This window comes from Cynocephalus volans, chromosome 7 (genome assembly GCF_027409185.1).
Source record: "Cynocephalus volans isolate mCynVol1 chromosome 7, mCynVol1.pri, whole genome shotgun sequence".
NCBI classification, from domain to species: domain Eukaryota; kingdom Metazoa; phylum Chordata; class Mammalia; order Dermoptera; family Cynocephalidae; genus Cynocephalus; species Cynocephalus volans.
In genome coordinates, this window is record NC_084466.1 from 12865925 (window position 1) to 12888193 (window position 22269).

Consider the following 22269-nt stretch of genomic DNA (forward strand, 5'->3'; position numbering starts at 1 on the left):
CATTTAAGATTCTTTATATTAATATTTGAGAACATAATACAAATTTTTATTTTGTGCACAAGATTATTTGTTGGTATATTATAAGTTCATTCACTTTTTGATTTTTACGAAAATGTTACACAAAAGTACTTAAACAGCTCTACTTAAAACCAAATTTTCAAAGTGCTCTTTAAATATCAAAAGAAACTGGTAGAATGTTTTCTTAATCAAGAGATCTAGAACAAAATATATGGTGGTAGAACAAAGGGAAAAGGGTTGGTAATATTAGAGAAAAAAACTTCAAACAATGAGTATATAATTATTTCTTATTATGCATCCATATTTAATTATTATTTTTTATTCTTATGCTCATCACCATATTCTTTCTTTGAGAAGAAAAATATAGGGTAGTAATTTCAATGATATGAATACTACAAAACATTTCCCTCCCTCCACCACAGGCATCTAAAGATGAGACAATTTTGCATCAACCAAATGAACTTTATTAAGAAAACAAAATGAAAGCACAAACTCTTTTAGACACAAAATCTTACCTACCTAAAACCTTATATTGCTCTCAAAAATTTCTTACTTGGAAATAAAATACTTGGATAAAACTGTAAAATCATTGCTAAAAATTGTTTTTAATTTTAACATCAACTTGAAAATAAATTAACATCTACAAGAGGTAATACAATTCTAAAACTGCTTTCTAACAGCTACTCTTAACCAGTATCTTTAACTGGAGGAAAAATATTGTGTACTTTCTATGATTTATTCATGTCCCTGTGATGCCTCCAAAGATTTCTGTCAATAGTATGACTTAAGCCTTAAGTTTTGGCATATCACAAAGAAAATTCCTTTTATCTTGCCAACAAAACTGCTCTGGTTAGAAATAAACTTATTCCTTGTATTGACAATGATTTATCCACAGTCTAGTGGAAGAAATTTCCATGATTGTGCTACCACCTGGCTGAACCTCAGTTTCCAAACGCATCTGTAAACTGGGGCTAGTGATATCTACCTATCAGGTTTACCACAAGCACTAAAGGAGATAACGTATATGAAGTGCTTACCACAGTGCCTGGGACGAGGCAAAATTTCAGCAAATGTAGACCAAGGTATTCACTTGCTTCATCAAAATATCTTTCAATAGGCTACACTAACTATCAAAACCAATAACACAACTAGAAAGAGACAGAGAAATCCTTATTCTATTACTTATGGAAAATAAGTAAATAAGAAAGCGTACACTTCCATAGTAAGAAATTGAAATTATTATATGTATAGAAAACGTGTGATTTTTCAAAAACTTTGCTCTCCATGCTACCACATCCCAATGTTTTTTCTCTTTTTTAATTTTATTTCTTGGTGGCTGGCCATTACAGGAATCTGAACCCCTGACCTTGGAGTTATAACACCACACTCTAACCAAATGAGCTAACCAGCCAGGTTTTCCTCACTTATTTAAACAACGATTTTGAGGAATGTCCCAGCTTACATATAAAACATTCTAAGTATAGTTCTAATAGTTCTAAGCTATTGCTCACTAATCATCTCTACCAAGTAGAACTTCATCTTCCTCCAGGTCTTTCCCTTCGTCCCCCAGGCAGATGAGTGCTTGCTTGCTTGCTTGCTTGCTTGCTTGCTTGCTTGCTTGCTTGCTTGCTTGCTTGCTTGCTTTCTCACCGATTTAAGTGGTTGAAGGAACCTACCTCTATTAAGGCATTTATCATTGTATTTTAATTACTTCCAAGTCTGTCCTCCCTTTACCACCATAAGTACAGATTGTTCACATGGATATTTCCAAGGCCAACTGCCTTTAATTCATCATTTTTTTCCCAACAAAACATCACGTTTATATTAGCAATTTTTTATTGCTTCCTTGAGATACAGTTCTAGGAGTGAAATTAGCAGACTTAAGAATATGAATGTTTTTTAAGGCCTCTGATGAATGCTATATTATTTTGCAGATAGGTTAAACAAACACATAGTCACATTTAATTCATCTTCGAGTTGCTGACATCTAGCCTGGAAAGAATTATTTGATATTATTTGGAAGGTAAAATATATCCATATAGTAACAAAATATAAATAAATACTTATTTAAATACCCCAAATTAAACATTCATGATAGAACTGAGCCAAGGTTCTAGATAACCCAGATGTTCAATCTTTTGAGAAAATGCCAGACTGTTTTCCAAAGTGGCTATACAATTTTACATTTACACTAACAGTGTATGAGGGTTCCAATTTCTCCACATCTTTGCCAACACTTATTATCTGACTTCTTTATTACGGCTATCCTAGAGAGTATAAAGGGCTATCTCACTGTGGTCTGGATTTGCATTTCCCTGATGCCTTATGAAGCAGAGCCTCTTGTATGTGCTTATTGGCAACTGTATATATTCTTTGGAGACATGTCTATTCAGATCCTTTGTCCATTTTTATTTTTAAAATTTTATTTTTTAAAATTAAATTATTATTTTTTGGGGGGGGGGCAGCTGGGCCAGTACATGGATCAAACCTGGGCCTTGGTGTTATTAGCACCATGCTGAAGCTAATCGGCTAGCCCCTCTTTGTTCATTTTTAAAATTTGGTTGCCTTTTTATCATTAAGTTCAAGTGTTCTTTATGTATTTTAAATACTGGTGCTTTACTGGATATATGATTTGCAAGTATTTTTCCCATTCTGTGGTTTGTCTTTCAGTTCTTGTTAGTGTCCTCTGAAGCAAGCATTTTAATTTTGATAAATACCAATTTACCTATTTTTCCTTTCGTTGCTTCTGCGTTTGGTGTCACGTCTAAGAAATCATTGCCATGTGCAAGGTCACAAAGATGCTTTGGCTCTTATACTTTCTTTTACATGTGAATTCCCAATTGTTCCAGCACCATTTTTTGAAAGGACCGTTCTTTCTTCTGTTGAATTATTTTGACACTTTGTCAAAATCAATTGAATACATTTATGGGTTTATTTCTGAATCCTCAATTCTATTCCACAGGTCTATATGTCTTATCTTTATGCAAGTAGTACACTGTCTTTTATTAGAAGACAGTTTTGTAGTAAGTTATAAAGGTGGAAATGTGAGTTATACAACTTTTTTTTTCAAGATTGTTTTGGCTATTCTTGGTCCCTTAAATTTCCATATGAATTTTAGGATAAGCTTGCCAATTTCTGACAAAAGTACAACTTGGACTCTGGTAGGAACTGCTTTGAATCTTTAGACAACTTGGGAAGTAGTGCCATCATAATATTAACTTTCAGTTCATGAATATAAGAAGCTTTCCATTTATTGGGGTTTTCTTTAATTTTTTTCAATGGTTTACAGTTTTTACAATGGAAGTTTTGCACTTCTTTTGTTATATTTACTCCTAAGTATTTTATTCTTTTTATGCTCTTGTTAATGAAATTGTTTCATTTATTTTGTTTTTGGATTGTTCACTGCAAATTAATACAATTGATTTTCTGTATATTTATTTTGTATCCTACACTCTTGCTGAACTCATTTATTATTTGCAATAGTTTTTTAGTCAATTCCTTAGGATTTCTTATATATAACAACATGTCATCTGCAAATAGAGATTTTTATAATTTTCACTAATTATGGTTGGTTTGCTGGGGGATGGGTCCACAGAGCTGCTCACATTCCCATCCCAGAAACGTATCTCTGCCATTTAACTCTTAATACAAATTTTATCAACATAAAACTTACTTGAAATTGGGAAGATGAAAGAACTGTGACCCTAACTTAAACTGCAGCAAAGTTTTACACCTATCAGAAAGTTAGGTTTTCAGCTTTCTATAAGAGCAAAAAAATAAAATCTCATTTAGGAAAATGAACTAAAAAGAGTTTTAAAAAACTGAAAAAAATTATTATTTTTGTTGACCATACCAATTGTTACTTTTGATCATTTAGATTTTTCTTTTAAACCATTAGCATGAAGATTACACTCGTATACCAAATTCAATTGTGTAAAGATTCTGATTATTCTTAAGTAGCAGATTACAAGACCTTTACAGAAATTACACTGGCTCACTGTACCAAAGGATACCTAATTCACTATCTAGAATTATATAGACTTGCTTTCTAGTTCATTAGTAATTAACATGATATATCAGGCAAAATTTTTTAAAAGTGCCTGAACAGTCTCATTTTTCCATCTTTGGGGATGCTGAATTTCTAAGCTAATTTTCTTACACATCAGGACTACTCTGACATTTTTCTTTGAAGTGAATTGTCTTTCAATACCAATTTAATTCTTCAATGTCTTTAAAATAATAAATGCGTTAATCTTCTCATTTATAATGAACTATTTTGTGTTAACAGAGAAATGGAAAACATCTTGGGAATCCAGAAGGAAACTGTAAAAATAATCATAAATAAAAATCAGCTTGTTTTTAATACTTTTGTGTTTATCATCATGATAAGCTGAACAATATTTTCTCCTTGTGTTCGTCAGGTTTTGCTCCTCTGAATTCTGCCATTCATTCTGGCGGTTGTATTCGAAATCAGAATAAAGACATAAAACAGATAAAATACAATACGTCACTTTCACTACTACTTCTTCATTTAACTTTTACTCCTACCATGCTTTCTTCATTTCTTACTTTTTAATTTTTCATTATAAATACTACTTTGAATTACTTTGTGTATTTTTTAATTGTGGTAAAAATATATATAAAATTTACAGTCTTAACCATTTTTAAGTGTACAGTTCAGGGGTATTAAAAACATTCACATTTTTGTGCTACCATCACCACCATCTACCTCCAGAACTCTTTTCAAAACTGAAACTGAAGTTTTTTACAAAAATGAAACTCTGTACCCTTTAAACATTAATTCGTCTTCTCCCTCCTCCCAGCCCATGGCAAACACCATTCTATTTTCTGTCTCTATAAATCTAACTACTTTAGGTACCTCATGTAAGTGGAATCACACAGTACTTGTCCTGTTGTAATTGGCCTATTTCACTCAGCATAATATTCCCCAGGTTCATCCATGTTGTAGCGTGTTTCACAATTTTCTTCCTTTTCAAAGTTGAATAATATCCCACTGTGTGTTCAAGGGTACTTCAAAAAGTTCATGGAAGGATTCACAGTATCTTTTAATTCTATTTTTCCAGTAACTTTATGAAGTACCCTTGTATTTACTACATTTCATTTATCCATTCACTTGTCAATGAACACTTGGATTGTTTCTGTCTTTTGGCAATTGTAAATAATGTTGCTATGAACATGGGTGTGTAAATATTTTTCAAGGCCCTGCTTTCAGGTTTGCTTTTTTTTGGGGGAATATACCCAGCAGTGGAATTGCTAGATTACAGGGTCACTCCACTTTTCAGTTTCTGAGGAATGCCCAGACGGTTTTCCACAGTGGCTACATCATTTACATTCCCATCATCAGTGAGCACACAGGGGTTCCAATTTCTCCACACCCTCATTAGCACTTATTTTCTGCTTTCTTGATAGTGCCATCTTAATGGGTAGGAGGTGGATTTTGTTATGGGTTTGATTTGCATTTCCCTAATGATTAGTGATACTAAGCATTTTTTCATGTGCATATTGGTCACCTGCCTATCTTCTCTGGAGAAGTGTCTATTCAACTCCTTTGCCAATTTTTAATTGTGTTGTTTGTTTTTTGCTATTGAGTTCTTAAGAGTTCTTTATATATTCTGGATATCAACCCCTTATCAAATATATGATTTGCAAATATTTTCTCCCATTCTGTGTTGCCTTTTTAACTCTGTTGATTGTATCTTTTCATGCACAAAAATATTTAATTTTGATGTAATCTAATTTATTTTTTCTTTTGTTGCCTATGCTTTTGGCATCAAATCCAAGAAAACATTGCTAAATGCAATATCATGAAGCTTTTCTACTATGATTTCTTCTAAGAGTTTTATAGTATTAGCTCTTACATTTAGGTGTTTGGTCCATTTTGAGTTAGTTTTGTATAAGGAGTAAAGGTAAAGTAAGGGGTAAAGGTAAAGTAAGGGTCCAAATTCTCTCTTTTCCAGGTGGACATCTAGCTTTCCCCATACCACATGTTGAAAAGGCTGTTTTGCCCCGCCCCCACCCCCCATTAAATGGTCATGGCACTCTTGTAAAAAAATCATTTAACCATATATACAAGGGTTTATTTCTGGGCTCTCTAGTCTAGTCCATTGGTCTATGTATCTGTCTTTAAGCAGTTCCACATGGTATTGATACCTGTAGCTTTGTAAAAAGTTGTTTTTGTTTGTTTGTTTTTGCAGCTGGCCAGTACAGGAATCCGAACCCTTAGACCCTGGTGCTATAACACCGTGCTCTAACAAGTTTTAGGATCAGGTGGTATAAGGCCTTCAACTTTATTCTTCTATTTCAAGATTGTTTTGGCTATTTGGGGGTTTCATGGGATTACACTCAAATTTTATCATGAATTTATCTATTTCTGCAAAAAAATCATTAGGACTTTGACAGAGATTGCACTGAATTTGTACATCACTTTGGGTAGTACTGACATCTTAACCATATTAAGTCTTCTAATCCCTAACACAAGAGGGATATCTTTCCATTTATTTGTGTCTTTTAATTTCTTTCAGCAAAGTTTTACAGTTTTCAGTGTATAAATCTTTCACCTCCTTGTTTAAATACATTCCTAAGCATGTTATTCTTTTTCATGCTATTGTAAATGGAATTGTTTTTGCTTGTATACTTTTAAAATTTACATAAATAGAATCATTAAGTTTGTATATTTTTGCAACTTTTTTTCACCATTATTGTAGTACATACATATGTAGTGAAAGTGTAATAACAAGTACAAGAAGGACACATAGCATCTTAAGTCCAGATGCCACCTCTGGGGAGGAAAAGAGCAGGATGAGATGATGTAGAAAGGACTGAGTCTCACAGTTTTTCTTTTTTAATAGGAGATCTGTGCAGACAATCTGCATATTTGCTGTAATTTCCTTATTTGAAATATCTTATAGTTTAAATTCTTAAAAATTAAATAAAAGAACTCTGAAAGCATAGGGTACCTGAAGCTTTAGTGTGGGCTACATAAATATGACTTTGCCTGTACTATCTCTGGAGTCAATAACCCAGACCTAGACTGTCACCTTTAGGCTAATTAATTTTTTTCTTGATGTGGCAGTGGGCAATCTAGGAAACCAAGTAAACAATCATAGCTCTTGCTTCTGCAACCCCAAAAGCAGATAATAGTGCCACAATATTGAAATCTTCATACCAATGAGCCTTTACTTACTCCACACTCTTCAACCTACCTCCTTTCATAATACTGATATCAAATGAAAGTAGCCAATCCAAATGTTTTTCATTAGGCTGTTGATGCTTCTGATAGTGGCTAAGCCAATAAATATGGGAAGTAATTTTTGATGCTATGTATTAAGGTAGATATTTTCCAGGGAAATTTTTAACATACTAATTTCAATGCGTTAATCAGCCTTGTTTTCTTCCTGAGCTAAAAAGTGAAGCTGGAGATAATTCTACAGGAAAAAATTCAAAAGACATCACTCGAGCAGTCAGGCCAGAGATGTCTAGTTTTCCAAAACTGAATCTGAAATAAGCACAAAGAAATAAGAACTCTAAGAAATAATCTGGGCAGTTTTCTTATTAAGGCAAGGCATTGTTTTTTAAAATATTATATTAGAATACCAGATTACAGTAAAGATTCAATGATGACTCAATACAGAACTGAAAATTATGCTAAAGTTTAGATTTTCATAAGGATAACTTCCCCCAGGATAATGTTACAATATATTAATACTCTTCACTACTCAATTCATAAAATTTGCTATTCAGCCTGATGTATGCTTAAGTGTCCACTTGGAACACTTATTTTAAAAAATGATCATATAGGTAGGAAGAAAGTAAAGAATCACAAAAGATACATAAGGCAACAGTTCAACTCCATCGAAGCTTTCATTTCAAGAGAGTTAAGTGAAACATCTTTCAGTAAACAAAGCTTTAACAATCTTGGCATATGGAATGAATCACAAAATTTAAAGAAAAGCAAGGAGACTACCCTTAATTCACAAATTAATCTCAATTATTTGTGAGTCTGATTACCATACAGCTTCTCTAAGGCAACAGCCTAGCACTAATCTGGCACATAGTAGCATGAAATAAGTATCTGTTGAGTAAACAAATTTTCATAAATCCTCAACTTGTAGTATCTTCTCACTGAGATCAAGAAACTGCCATAACCCTCAAGCCTCACCAGGTCTTATTTGAGTGAAATGATATTTTGATTTTCATATCCTGTTTCAATCTTCTCATAAAAATTCATTTGTCTCCCTCAAACAAAATGACATTTCAATGCAACTTAGCCATAAGAAGAGAGATGTAGATATACATAATCTGGCAATTATATACATAGTCTGGCAATCTCAAATCACAGATTTAAATGTATTATTCAGACTACAGTATAAACACTGAAATCTTACTGCAACACTGTTCACTATAAACCAGAATTCAAACTAACATAGGTCTGTCATGGATATTATCCAAGGGATTTAAGTTCTACAAAACAAAAACAATGTCACCATAAGGTAAACTTAGCCCCAAGAATGTCTCACAACATGAAATGTGAAGAATAATGTCATATGAGGCTTCAGATTACTTGTTTTAAAAGAATGATTATCAACCATGGCTATCACACGTTTGGGATTATAATTAAAGAAGCTCATCTCTATAACAAAGGTAAACTCTCCGTAATACTAATGAAAAATGAATCAGGTATCAGGAAGTAGGTTTAGAACGTGGCTAATTCTAGACATGTATTTCCTAATTAGCATAAGAGAAGAAAAAGTTCCATTTATATTCAGCTTTCTAAAGAAGATGAAACAAATACACGGCTATGCTACAAATTCAAAAGATGATATTCATAGATAATTTCAAGATTACCCAAAAAATAAATGAAACTCACAGAGAACGTTGACCCACTGTTTGATGCTACAACAGTATGAACTTCATCATGCAACTTTACTGAGAGCTCCCAGTTAACCACGTCTTGTTTAATAATAGGGACTCTGCAGCAGAGAGAGAAAAGAAAAACAGTTAATAATTTTATATTATTCTCTCTCAATAAACTAATTTTCCTTTGACATTACGTGTGCAGGGTAAAACTACCGAAGAATGTATTTCAAGACATTTTATTTTAAAAGGTTCCACCCTTAGAAAAAAGATTTCAGATTTAAACTAGAGAGACTTTAGAAAAACAGGTATACTGACGACAGCATTCTCAGGTAATTGTGGTGCCATCACCTATTCTATGAAATTGAGTTGCTTAATTGTGATGGTCTTTCACAAATTAATCTTCCTTGAAAAATACTAATTTTTTCCATATTCGGTTATTCTTCAAGATGGTTTTTTAAAAATTACAATAAAATAAACAACTAAGCCTTGCCTTCAACTTCAGAGACATAAAATAAATTACAAGTCAGCATGATCTGACCTAGAAATTATTTGAGTTTTATTTTGTTCTTCATAGTTAATGAGACTAAAAATATATTAAAGAACAAACCTCCATACATTATTCTATTGTAAAATACAGAATGTTCCTTAATGATGTCAATTACAAAAACAAAAATTACCTTAGTATACTATTAGCTAGGATATGTTATTTTTTGTAATAAACTTTTTACTTTATAACGAGATGAGTGTACTTCAAAAAATTCATGAAAAAATTTGTTGTTGTTGTTGTTAGCTGGCTGGCATGGGGTCTGAACCCATAACCTTGGTGTTATAAGGCTAAGCTCTAACCAACCGAGCCAACCTGTATTATTTTTTAATTATAGTTTTCCATGAAACTTTTGAAGTACCTCACATTTATTACTACAAATCTACAAAATTTTAATAACTGATTTAAGAATTATTCAAATACCAACTTAATACCCATATGCTTTTATATAACAGGGTAACTATATATTACATTTAAATTATAAACTATATTTTACATAAAATATCACAATTTTGCTAAAACAAAACACAGCCACAACAAAACAAACAAAGAAAATAACCTGAATGACTTACAAGTTCAACAAATACTAAATATTTGGCACTAACTGTTGGGGCATCAAAGAAAAATAAGATGTGGTTCCCATCTTGGGAACTTACACATTATCTATGTCTTGTCTAACCCTGGTTTTCCCCATGGCCTAAAATCCAAAAAAAGGATTCCACATCTCTGAAAGATGCTAGTCTTATTACACAGCTCTCTTCCTGCATATGGTCAGTTTAATGTAACCCAGAAAAACTAGGTCCAGCAGCCATGAAAAAAACATTTTTAGAATACAAACATGTTTCCCACAAGTTTTTAAAGTAACAAAAATTTAATAATTTCAGAATTAACCTAATTTAATTACTGCATGCTTACATTATTTATACTTGTGAAGTAATATTTACTAAGCACTAAACATTAACATTTGTAGAATCCAGGCTCTAGCTTAAGCCACTGCTCTGAAAAAAATGTTGCAGGTTACATTTTCATTTAAACCCCCCAAATTTCAAAAGAATGCTCTGTGTATTCAGTTAAAAAAAAAAAGTCATAGCCAAAAAACTATAATTATAATTAAATCACCTCTAGTCACAACTCCTAACAAATGATGATTAATAATATAGGTGAGTAGTTGTATTTAGCCCACTACTTCAATTTGTTTTTTGAAGATGAGGAAATGTTTTAAATAGTATAGAAGTAAAAATGAAAGAAAAATGCACCAACAGTAATGAACACTGTACACACAGGCCTGGAAGATTCTTTTTTGGCAATTTGAAGAGGATTGTTTCAGAGCGTAGAGCTTCACACAGGAGAGTTTGAATAAACAGGTTGAGAGAGACAACACAGGAGGGTGAGGAGGAGGGGGAAGAAGACGAGGTGTGGGTGGAAAGAAGGAAAGAGAGAGGGTGCTTCTGTGCTTGACCAATATTCTACAAGGCATTTGTTTATATGTTTGTTTCCCCCTTTGGCCTGTGAACTTCTAAAAGACCAAGATCATTTTGTGTTTTTACATCCCTAGCTCCTAGCACAGGTTGCGGCAAAGGGGCCAAGGGATAAGTAGCAAAGAATGTGAGAAGCACCTACTCCGTGCCAAGCACAGCAGCAGGAGAGGCTGAACTGCGCAGGGAGAACAGAGCCCTGAGCTCCTAGATGCTCCCAGGGCGTCTGTGGAAGGCAAATATCACCTCACTAGACTTCATTTTGCTCACCTGCAAATGAGGTCAATACCCCAACCTCTCAGGGGATTGGTGATGACAGAAATTGCCTCACTGCTAGACTACTGTGCTACATGGCTTTCTTAGATCTTTGCTTTCCTCAAAAATTACATCACTTCCCTACTCGTGGATTGTTTTATAATTATCTATTTCACCCCAAGTTAAACCTTAATTAACCTACCTACCATTCAAGTTCCTTAAAAGTAAGGCTCAGCTCTTTGTATCCAATTTTATTTCTGACTATTCTCTGACTTTCAGAGTATCTGCAAGGCCAGACCCTTAAGCCAACCTAATATGTGATGGAGAACTAAGCACAGTGGTTAGGAACTCGGGCTCAGGTGACTCCAAGATGTTGGAACACAACCAAGCTCACCATTTCTTACTTCTGACCCTGAGCAAATTGTTTAAGTCTCAGTTTCCTTATGCATAAAATTAAGATAACAATAGTATCTGCATTAACAGGGACGTATTGAGGATTAAATTAAACAAGGCATACAAATGATAACTTTTATTCCGATGATCAGTCCCCACTCTAGGTCTATCTATTTATTTTACCCCATAACTGAACGTTCTTCCTTTAAAGAAACTCTGGATTCCATCTACTCTCTGCTTCTCAAACTAACAGATTCTTCAAGAAGGATATTACCTCCCTCATAAACTGTTCCTTAATTATTACACAAATTCAGAGATCTCTCTTCCACTTAACTTGTACTTTGTGCTGTAGTATTTTTCAAAATTTAGTGGCCCGATGTAGGCAACTCTTTGAAGTAAATGTTGAGACCCTTTTCAGTTATGTAACAAGCCTCTGCTTCCATGGGAGTTGGGAAGTTGTTGATCCTGACATCCTGTTCCAACCCAGAACACATTTTCCCACAGAAAGCGATCTTACAGATGGTGGCTAGTTGTAGTTGCCACTCTTCAGAACCTAACTACTATTTATTTTTCCATTGTTTTATTTTGATCCACATCTGTTTCATATATGTTATAACTTGCCCCAGGAGGGACCTTATAAAAAGAGCACAGGCTTTTGGGTTAAAACATTGAGGTCTAAATCTCAGCCCATTCTCTTACTAGCAATATACCTAAGAAATCATTCAATCCTCTTGATCCAAAATTTCCACACCTGTAAAAATGGATCAGTGCAGAATTGAGCAGGTCATGGGAAGATGCTGCTGCTTCTGAGCACTTAACTCCTGAAGTGGTGCTTTTCTAACAATTTCTTTTAAGGTGATATGTTAATAGGATATAGGAAAGAGGCTTCACTGTGAAAGCAAGACCTCAAGATACCAAAAAGAGTCAAAAGTGTGGAATCTCTTTATGGGTTCACCCTTCTACAGACAAAATTTGCTAAGATTCCTTCTGGCTTTACATAAGTTTGAAAGTAGTTTTGTTTTTGTTTTTAACTAAATGAATGGTTTGGGTACATACGCCAGTTAATTAGCAAATACAAATATACTCTGCAGTAGAAATAAACTGTAATAAACTATAAAAATAATAGTATGTAAAAATCTGAGAGCATATGTTCCTTATTTCCCCAAAATCACTGAAAGTAAATTATAATAATTACTTTGAAATACTGATATCAATTCAACAAGTACAAACATGTTTATGATGGTAACAATGACCTAAAGTTACATTTTAAATTTTAAAAAGAATTACACATATCCATTCAAGTCAAAATAGTCTCAGAGAAAATTTTTACGAACAACTCTCTGAAAAGAGGGGGCAAGGCCACGGAGCTTCTCTCTCTCAGCTCTCCACAGTAATGACACAGAAAACAGTTTCCTTTACTGAAGCATGTTTCTAGGGAAAGAGGCTGTCATCTGATCAAAAATTTAATCTGTGCAACTTATCAGTCACCTGCAAAGCTGATATGAATTAAGCTGCTAATTCAAAAAACAAACAAAAAACCCAGTGAAAAGGAATTCACATAAAATCAAATAATAGCCCTTACCCAGGCCTGTCCACTTTGATTACCATCAGCCAACCAGAATGAATATGCTCAACAAAATTAAATTTTTCTACATTTTATGGTGAAAAACCATCAGCTGATTATCACTATTAATACTAACAAATTTAATTTATTGGAATATTTTATTCAAAAATGTGCAAATAATACTAACTTAAATACATTCCTATTACATGTCATTTTTTAAAAGTAGATTTTATATAAATATGAGGACTAACACAGCTTCAGTTAGCAAGGATTATAAGCATCTCAAAAGCATATTATCAGACACTCAGAAAAGCTGGTTTTTGATTGTGCCACTACCTATTTAGTAGTGAAAACAGTGAGTTAAAATAATGCTAATGGTCAAAGAATCATTAAGAAATGTTTTATCATAACTTTCACAGTGGGTGGTCTGTAAAATGATCAAGAATAATACGCTGCATTCCACAGCCACTGAGGTCAGTTTGTGCATACAAATCTTTGCAGGAAGAAAAAGGCCTTCAGAAAGTGGGCCATTCATCTGAACCAAGTTCAGAGAATTTCTAGCACGGTGAAAAGATATGTTATGCAAGCACATAGATGTATTCAGTGGGGGTAGACAGAACTAGCTACATAGAGACTACAAAGGAGCCCTCCCATGGCTCATGAATAAGTCGAGGAAATGATCAGAAAAAAAAAAAGAGAGAGATGTTTGGACAGATGGCCCACTTAAAATGCCTGAGACAGGGCATAAGCAATTTTAATGAAACTTTAGATCTAGTATATGAATTGTTTCTCATTTCTCCCGGGTTAGGGGGGAGGAAAAAAAACAACTCCAAGGAAGACAAAACTTCAGCAATTGGCTGAAAAACTCACTTTCAGCAAGTTGAAATGGAAGAAGAGCAACAAATACAAGTTTTAGTAGTGCAATAAATTCATATAAAATTCTTCAGAGCCATCAGCTATCAAAATGAATATAAATAGCATGGAATGAACAGATTAAAGGAATTTCAAACAGAAGTCTACTGCCAAACCAAACAAAATCTAAGCCTTATTATGTGAGAACTTACAACACTCCAACATTAAAGTTCATCACTGCAAAAGAAAGATAAAAGCAGCATATTCAGAGAAACTCTTCAAAGCTACAGGAATTGGCATGGAGGAGGTTAGAATTTTGCCTATATGCAATTTAAAATGTGTACATTCAAAAATATGAGACTGTATAGAAAAGTCTGTATCGCAAAATTGTGCTGAGAAATAGGGAACATGCCCAAGTTTAGTGCTATTAGCATTGCAGATAATTACACAAATGGCATCTGAATCTGGAATCGAATACCAAGTGTTACATACAATTGTGTACACTTTAACATTATGCACACCCTCTTTCCTTCTTCCACCAATAATGAATTAAGGCTCTCAATTTAGAGTTTGGACACAATTAGTCAGAAAAGGCAACATATTATAGCTGCCACCCATGCAAGCCCCTGTATCTGACTGACCAAGTGCAAACCTGCAAAAGCTGTGCGGCCTCCATAATTATTCAACCTCCTTGTGCCTCAGTTTCCTTATTGGTAAAATAAAGAGGGTAAGAATATCTAACCCATTAAATGAGATAAAAGGTATAAAATGCTTAGACTAGTGCTCGGCACATAAATGCTAAGTAAGACTTAGTTATCATCATCATTTTTATCATAATTCCAGAAATATCTGAAATCCCCCTCTATTGTTTCAACAATTTTGTTTTTTTTTAAAGTTAATATACAATTTACATACAATGAAGTTCAAATATCTTCATCATTTGCCTTTTCAGTAAATCCACCCTGCTCACCACTCCCCCTGCCAAGAGTCAACCATAGATTATACTTGCCTGTTCTAAAGCTTCATATAAACAGACTTCAAAGGTACTTTTTTGTATGTGTATGTGGCTTTTTTTTTCTCCTCAATATAATGCTTTTAAGGTTCATCCACGTGGTTGAATAGTTCATTCTTTTTTTATTGCTGAGTAGTATTCTATTGTACAAATATGCTAATATTAGTTCATCCCTCTGTTGATGGATATTTAGGTTGTTTCTAGTTTGGGACTATTATAAACAAAGCTGCTATAAACATTCTTTGTACAAGTTCTTTTTTGAGGACAGATGTTTTCACTTCTTGTGGGGGAAAAATCTAGAAGTGGTTATCCTAGAGTAAATGTTTAATTTTATATAAACTGCCAAACTGTTTTCCAAAGTATTCTAACATTTCTACACTCCTTTCCACCATTTGGTGGTGTCAATTTTTATAATTCTAGCCAGGCTAGTGGCTGTGAAACCAAACTCATTAGAGTGTAATGTGTATTTCCCCCATGGCTAATAATGTTGAGGACCTCCTGTGCTTATTGTCAATTTGTATTCAAGTTTCTGCCCATTTTTATTAGGTTGTTGGGATTATTACTGATTTATGAAAGTTATTTTGGAATAAAGGCTTTCGTCAGATTTATACATTACTAATATTCTCCTCTGTGGCTTATTAACTTTTTTTAACAATGTCTTTCCTTCGTAAGTTTTTTTTTGTTTTTTGATTTTTTTTTTTTTTTAAATTTATAGACCTTATTTTTTAGAGTACTTTTAGGTTTACAGAAAAATTGCACAGGAAGGTCAGAGTTTCCAGATACATTCTCAACCACCCCATCCCCCACATGATTTCCCTCTTTTTAATATCTTGATTTAGTGTGGTACCTTTGTTACAACTAATGAGCCAATAATGACACATTATTATTAACTTAGGTCCATATATTACTTTAGAGTTCACTCTTTGTATTACCTAGTCTATGGGTTTTGACAAATGTATAATGACATGTATCCACCATTACAGTACCACATGGAATAGTGTCACTCCCCAAAATATCCCGTGTTCCACCTATTCATCCATCCCTCCTCTTTCCCTTGAATGCCTGGCAATCTTTACTGTCTCCATAGTTTTACCTTTTCCAGAATATTATATAGCTGGAATTATACAGAATGTAGCCTTTTCCAATTGGCTTCTTTCTCTTAGCAATATGTATTTAAGCTTCCACCATGTATTTTTGTGGTCTTATAGCTCATTTTTTATTGCTGAATAATATTTCACTGTATGGATGTACCACTTCATCCATCCACTCACCTATTTATGGTATCTTGGTTGCTTCCCAGTTTTGGCAATTATGAATAAATCTGCTATACACATTCATGTGCGGGTTTCAGTGCGGACATATGTTTTCAACTTATTTTGGTAAATACCAAGGAACACAACTGCTTGATTGTATGCTAAGATTATATTCAGTTTTGTAAGAAACTACCAAACGGTCTTCCAAAGTGGCTATACCATTTTTGCATTCCCACCAGCAATGCATGAGAGGTCCTGGGCAGCATTTTGTGTTCAGTGTTCTAGATTTTAGACATTTTAATAGGTATGTAATGGTATCTTTGTGTTGTTTTAATGTAAGTTTTTAATATTAAAAAGTTCAACATTAATTTTTCCTTTAATGTTTTTAGTGCTTTTGTGTCCTTGCTAAGAAGATTTTTTGACTATACCAATGTTCAGAAGATATACACATATATTTTCTTTTAGAGATTTTATACATAGAACTGATTCATCTCTAACTCTCTTATATGATGGGAGATAGTGGTGAAGGCCATTCCAAGAAAATTTGTAGATCAAGTCCTGCAACTTTGTTCATCTGTGAGACTGTGTTAGCTTTTCTAGGTCCCTTTGTATTTCCATAAAATATCAAAACCAAAGTACCAATTTCTTCCACCCCTTCTCCAAATACAACCCTAATAGGATATAGGGTTGAATTGAATGACATCTTAATAATATTTTCTCCTCTGTTCCATCAGTAGGACACAGATCATATTTATTCATATTTTTAATTTCTCTCGTGTCAGTCCTTAGTGTCTTTTTAAAATCTATACCTATTTTTATTTTAGTTTTATTAGTTATATGATAGATTCCTTAGAGTTTCAAGTAACCAATTAAGTTGTCCTAGAAAGCTTCCTTTCTAATCCTCATGCTTTATTTTTTTTATGCCTTAGTACTCTGACTAGTAACAGTGTTGAATTTACTTTGTTATTCTAAGTAGTTTAATGCTACGTTAAAATGAAACTTTAATTTTCATTTTTCTCATTGCTGCTAGTTTATTAAAATGTAACTTATATTTGACTGACTTTTATCTTGCAACTTGCTAAATTTATTAGTTCCAGCAATTGTTTTATACATTCCTTAAGGCCTTCTATGCAAATGATTATGCCCTCTGTGAACAGAAATGACTTTACTTCTTCCTTTCTGATTTCTATGCCTTTTCTTTCTTTTTCTTTCTTACTGCACTGGCTAGGATCTCCAAGATAATACTGAATAAAAGTTATAAAAACAGACAACTATGCCTATTGTACCTCTGTAATAAGTTTTGAAATCAGGAAGTATGAGTCTCCCAACTTTAATCTTCTTTTTCAAGACTGTTTTGGCTATTTCAGGTCCCTTGTATTTCCATACAAATTTTGGAATCACATGTCTATTTTTGTAAAAAAGGCAGCTGGGATTTTGATAGGGACTGTCCTTAAAATCTGTAAATCAATATGGTGAGTAGTGCCATCTTAATGGTATTAGGTCTTCTGATACATAAACACAGGGAGTTTTTCATTTAGTTAGGTCATCTTTATTTTAACAATGTTTTATAGTTTTTAGCATTCAAGTTTTGCACTTCTTTTAAAAAATTTATATTTAAGTACTGTATTCTTTTTGGTGCTGTTTTAAATAGAATTGTTTTGTTAATTTCATTTTGGTTTATACATTGCTACTATATAAAAATAAAAAATTGATATTTACATATTATTCTTGTATTCTGTACATTTTCAGAAATCAATTATTAGTTTTAATTATTTTTGGTGAATTCCTCAAGATTTTCTATATACAAGACCTGCAAACAGAGATCATTTTACTTCTTCCCAATCTAGATGCCTTTTATTTTTAACTGTGAGTTTATTATAAATGGTCTTCATCAGTTCGAGAAAGTTATCTTATATACTTAATTGGCTGAGTGTTTTTTATCATGAAAGTTTGTTGCATTTTGTCAAATGCTTTTTCTGCATTTGAGATAATTCTTTGTTTTTTGTCTTTTATTCTATTAATATGGTGTATCACATTCAATGATTATTAGATGTTAAACCAACCTTGTATTCCTAGGAGAAATCTCATTTGATTACGGTGTATAACCATTTCATGTACTTTTGGATTCAGCATCCTAGTATGTTGTTGAGAACTTCTGCATTAATATTTTTGAGGGATATTGGTCTTTAGTTTTCTTATGACATCTTTCTCTGGTTTTGGCATCATGGTAATATTGACCTTGTACAGTGAGTTGGGATTTTTTCACTCCTTTTCTATTTTTGGAAGAGTGTATGAAGAATTAGTAATTTTTCTTTAAATGTTTCAGTGAATTCACCAGTGAAGCCATCTGGTCCTGGGCTCTTCTTTCTGGGAAGTTTTGTAGTAACTAATGCAATTTCTTTACATGTGATAGCTCTATTTAGATTTTCTACTTCCTCTTGAGTAAGTGTAAGAAGGCTGTATCTTTCTAGGCATTTGTCCATTTTACCTAGGTTATCTAATCTGTTGGCATATACTTATATATATATTTTATATATATTGTCTTATATAATCCTTTTAATTTTTGTAAGGTCAGCGTACTCCCTCTTTTATTCTTGATGTTAGCAATTTGATTCTTCTCTCTTTTTCTCTTGTCCAGCCTGTCTAAAGTTTTGTCATTTCTATTGATCTTTCCAAGAACCAAATTCTGCTTTTATTGATTTCCTCTATTGTTTTCCTATTCTCTATTTCATTTATTTCCATTCTAATCTATAGTATTTCCTTCCCTCTGCTTCTTAAGACTGTTCTACATTTTCAAATTTCCTAAAGTGAAAGATAAGGTGATTGATTTGAAATGTTTCTTCTTTTTTTAATATATGTGTTTACAGCTCTCAATTTTCTGCTAAGCACTATTTTATGTACATCCCATATGTTTTTCAATAGTGTGTTTTTGCTTTAATTCATCTCAAAATATTTTCTAGTTCCCCTTGTGATTTCCTCTTTAAGCTATTGGCTATTTAGGAGTGCACTGTTTAATTCCACATATTTATAAACTTCCCAAATTTCCTTTGTTGATGATTTCTAATTTCACTCAGTATGATCAGAGAACATACTTTGCATCATTTCAATCCCATCAAATTGATTGAGACTTGTTTTTTGGCCTTGCATATAACATGGTATGGTATAGTAGATATAATCTACCCTGGAGAATGGTACATGTGCTCTTGAGAAGTGGTATATCCTGCTATTGTTGGATGGACTGTTCCACAGATGTCTGTTAGGTCTATTTGGTTTATAGTGTTGTCCAAGACTTCTACTTCCTTGCTGATCTTTGGTCTCGTTATCCTATCCATTATTGAAAATGGGGTAGTAAAGTCTCCAATTACTATTGTTGAATTGTCTATTTCTCCCCTTAATTGTCTCTGTTTTGTTTCATATATATGGTAACTATGTTATTAAGTACATATATGTTCATAGTTGTTATAACCTTCTGAGGGATTGACTCTCTCATCATTATAAAATATCCCTGTTTGTCTCCAGTAACAATTTTTGTCTTAAAGAATATTTTGCCTGATATCAGCATATTTACAATAATAAAACACTGAAATATTACTATTATAACATTTGTCTGATACCTCTTTCCATCCTTTTACTTTCAACTTATTTTTCTTTTTGAATCTAGAGTTTGTCTCTTATAGAAAGCATAGAGTTTAATCTTGTTTTTCTATCCATTCTGCCAATATCTGTTCTTGATCAATAGGTTTAATCCATTTACATTTAATATAATTACCCACTGCATAGAATTTACATCTGCCATTTTTCTTTTTGCATTCCACATGACATATCATGTTTTCCCTCTATTCCTCCATTACTGCCTTTTTGGTTTTAAATAGATATTTTCTAGTATCCCACTGTAATTCCCTTGATTTTTCTTTTATATTTTTTAGTTATTTTCTTAGTACTTACCCTGGAGATTACAATTAACACCTTACATTTAAACAATATACTTTGGATTGACACTAACTTAATTGCAATAGTGTATAAACAATTTGCTCCAATACACCTTCATTTGACCCACCCTCCTTTGTCCTCTTATTGTTACAAATTACACTTGTGCACACTGTGTGTCCATCAACTTAAATTTATAATCACTACATTATGCAGTTGTCTTTTAAATCAGAAAAAAAAGAAAAGAGTCTTACAAAGTAAAACACACACTTATACTGTTTTTTACATTTACTAGTGTGGTTATCTCTACCAGTGCTCTTTATATCTTCATATAAAGATATTTAAGTTATTGTTCAGTGTCCTTTCATTTCAGACTCAAGAACATTCCCTTATTTCTTGTACAGCAGGTCTGCCAGTGAGAAATTTTGTCAGCTTTTGTTTATCTGGGAACGTCTTAATCTCTCTCTCTCTCTCTCTCTCTCTCTCTCTCTCTCCGTGGCTGGCCTATACAGGGATCAAACAATCAAACATTTCACCTTGGTATTATCAGCACTGTTCTCTATCCAAGTGAGCTAACCAGCCAACCCTCTCCTTCATTTTAATGGATAGTTTTGCTAGACATAAAATTACTGGTTGACATTTTCCCTCAGCACTTTACATATGCCATCCCATTCTCTTCTGGCCTCCAGGATATCTGATAAGAAGTGAGTTCTTAATCTTATTGAGGGTCCCTTTTATGTGATGAACCATTTCTCACTTGCTGCTTTCAAGACTCTTTTTGGTTTTTGACAGCTTGACTATGATGTGTGTCAGTGTGGCTGCCTTTGAGTTTATCCAATGTGGAGTTTACCAAGCTTCTTGAATATGCAGATCAATGTTTTTTGGTTTTTTTTAATCAAATTTGGGAAGGTTTTTACCTTAATTTCTTTAAGTATTCTTTCTGCTCCTTTCTCCTCTCCTTCTGGGATTCCCAGCACATGTATGTTGGTACATATAACTGCAACTCATAGGTCTTTGAGGTTCTGTTCATTTTTCCTCATTTTTCTTTCTGCTCCTCACACTGGATTACCTTAATTGACACATCTTCACATTTTGATTGTTTCTTCTGCCAGCTAACATCTACTGTTGAGTCCATCAAATAAGCTTTTCCATTTTAGGCACTGTAATTTGCACCTTCAAAATTTTTATTTGCTATTTCGCTGTTTCTATCTCTTTATTGATATTTTATCTTTAGTTATACTTGTCTGCCATACTGTCCTTTAATTATTCATACTTCATTTCCTTTACTTCTCTAACATATTGATAACAGCTTAAGATCACTGTGAAATGAGTCCAACATTTGGGCTCCCTCTTAAACAGTTTCCACTAACCTATTATCATGTGAATGAGCCATACTTTCATGTTTCTTTGCATATCTTTTAAGTTATTATTGAAAAGTGGACATTTTGCGTAAGACAATGTGGCATACCTCGAAATTAGATTCCTTCCCCTCCTCAGGACAACAATCTGGACTTTTCCTTTTTGGCACACTTCAGAGTTGTTCATCATTTAATGTCTACCTATTCCACTTAAATTTAAGGTTTCTAATGAGCAGGAACTGTTTAGTTATTACTACAAGCCCAGGAATTTCATCACATGGAGAACTATTTGTTATTTTTTTAATGATATAGTAATTCAAATTCTGAAGGTAAAAAGTTATCATCATTAAAGTATAAGATAGTTACTGAAAGAAGGTGACCTTTTTGAAGTGGATGGTCAGAACACTGGTCATCTAGAGCAGTGTTATCTAGATCCAGGGCTACTAGTTACACATGAGCACTCAAAATATTAAATTAGACTGACACACTATGAAAAAACAGAATTTCCAAACAGAATCATATCAAGAATAAGATAAATAGTAAATACATACACGCTTAAAGAAAGAAAAAAGATGGCTTTAAAGGAAAAAAAAATGGGCAGCTTAATTCAGAGAGCTATAGAATAATGTGAAAACTTTAGTGATTTTATAATGGAATATAAGGACATTAAAGAGGTTACTATGCTAATAATACTTTTTAAAACAACAGTGTTGTCAAACAACATGAATTACTAGACTCTGC

The 22269-nt window shown here is 33.1% G+C and overlaps 1 protein-coding gene across 5 annotated transcripts in view; it reads right to left on the reverse strand.

Moving 5' to 3' along the window:
- Positions 1 to 22269, reverse strand: part of PCCA (propionyl-CoA carboxylase subunit alpha) — a 411013-nt gene that overhangs the window by 129543 nt on the left and 259201 nt on the right. For all 5 annotated transcript variants that reach the window (XM_063101797.1, XM_063101799.1, XM_063101796.1 and 2 more), the window contains one exon: positions 8906 to 9008. In XM_063101797.1, coding sequence (XP_062957867.1) covers positions 8906 to 9008 — 103 coding nt within the window. The remainder of the gene's footprint in view (positions 1 to 8905; positions 9009 to 22269) is intronic.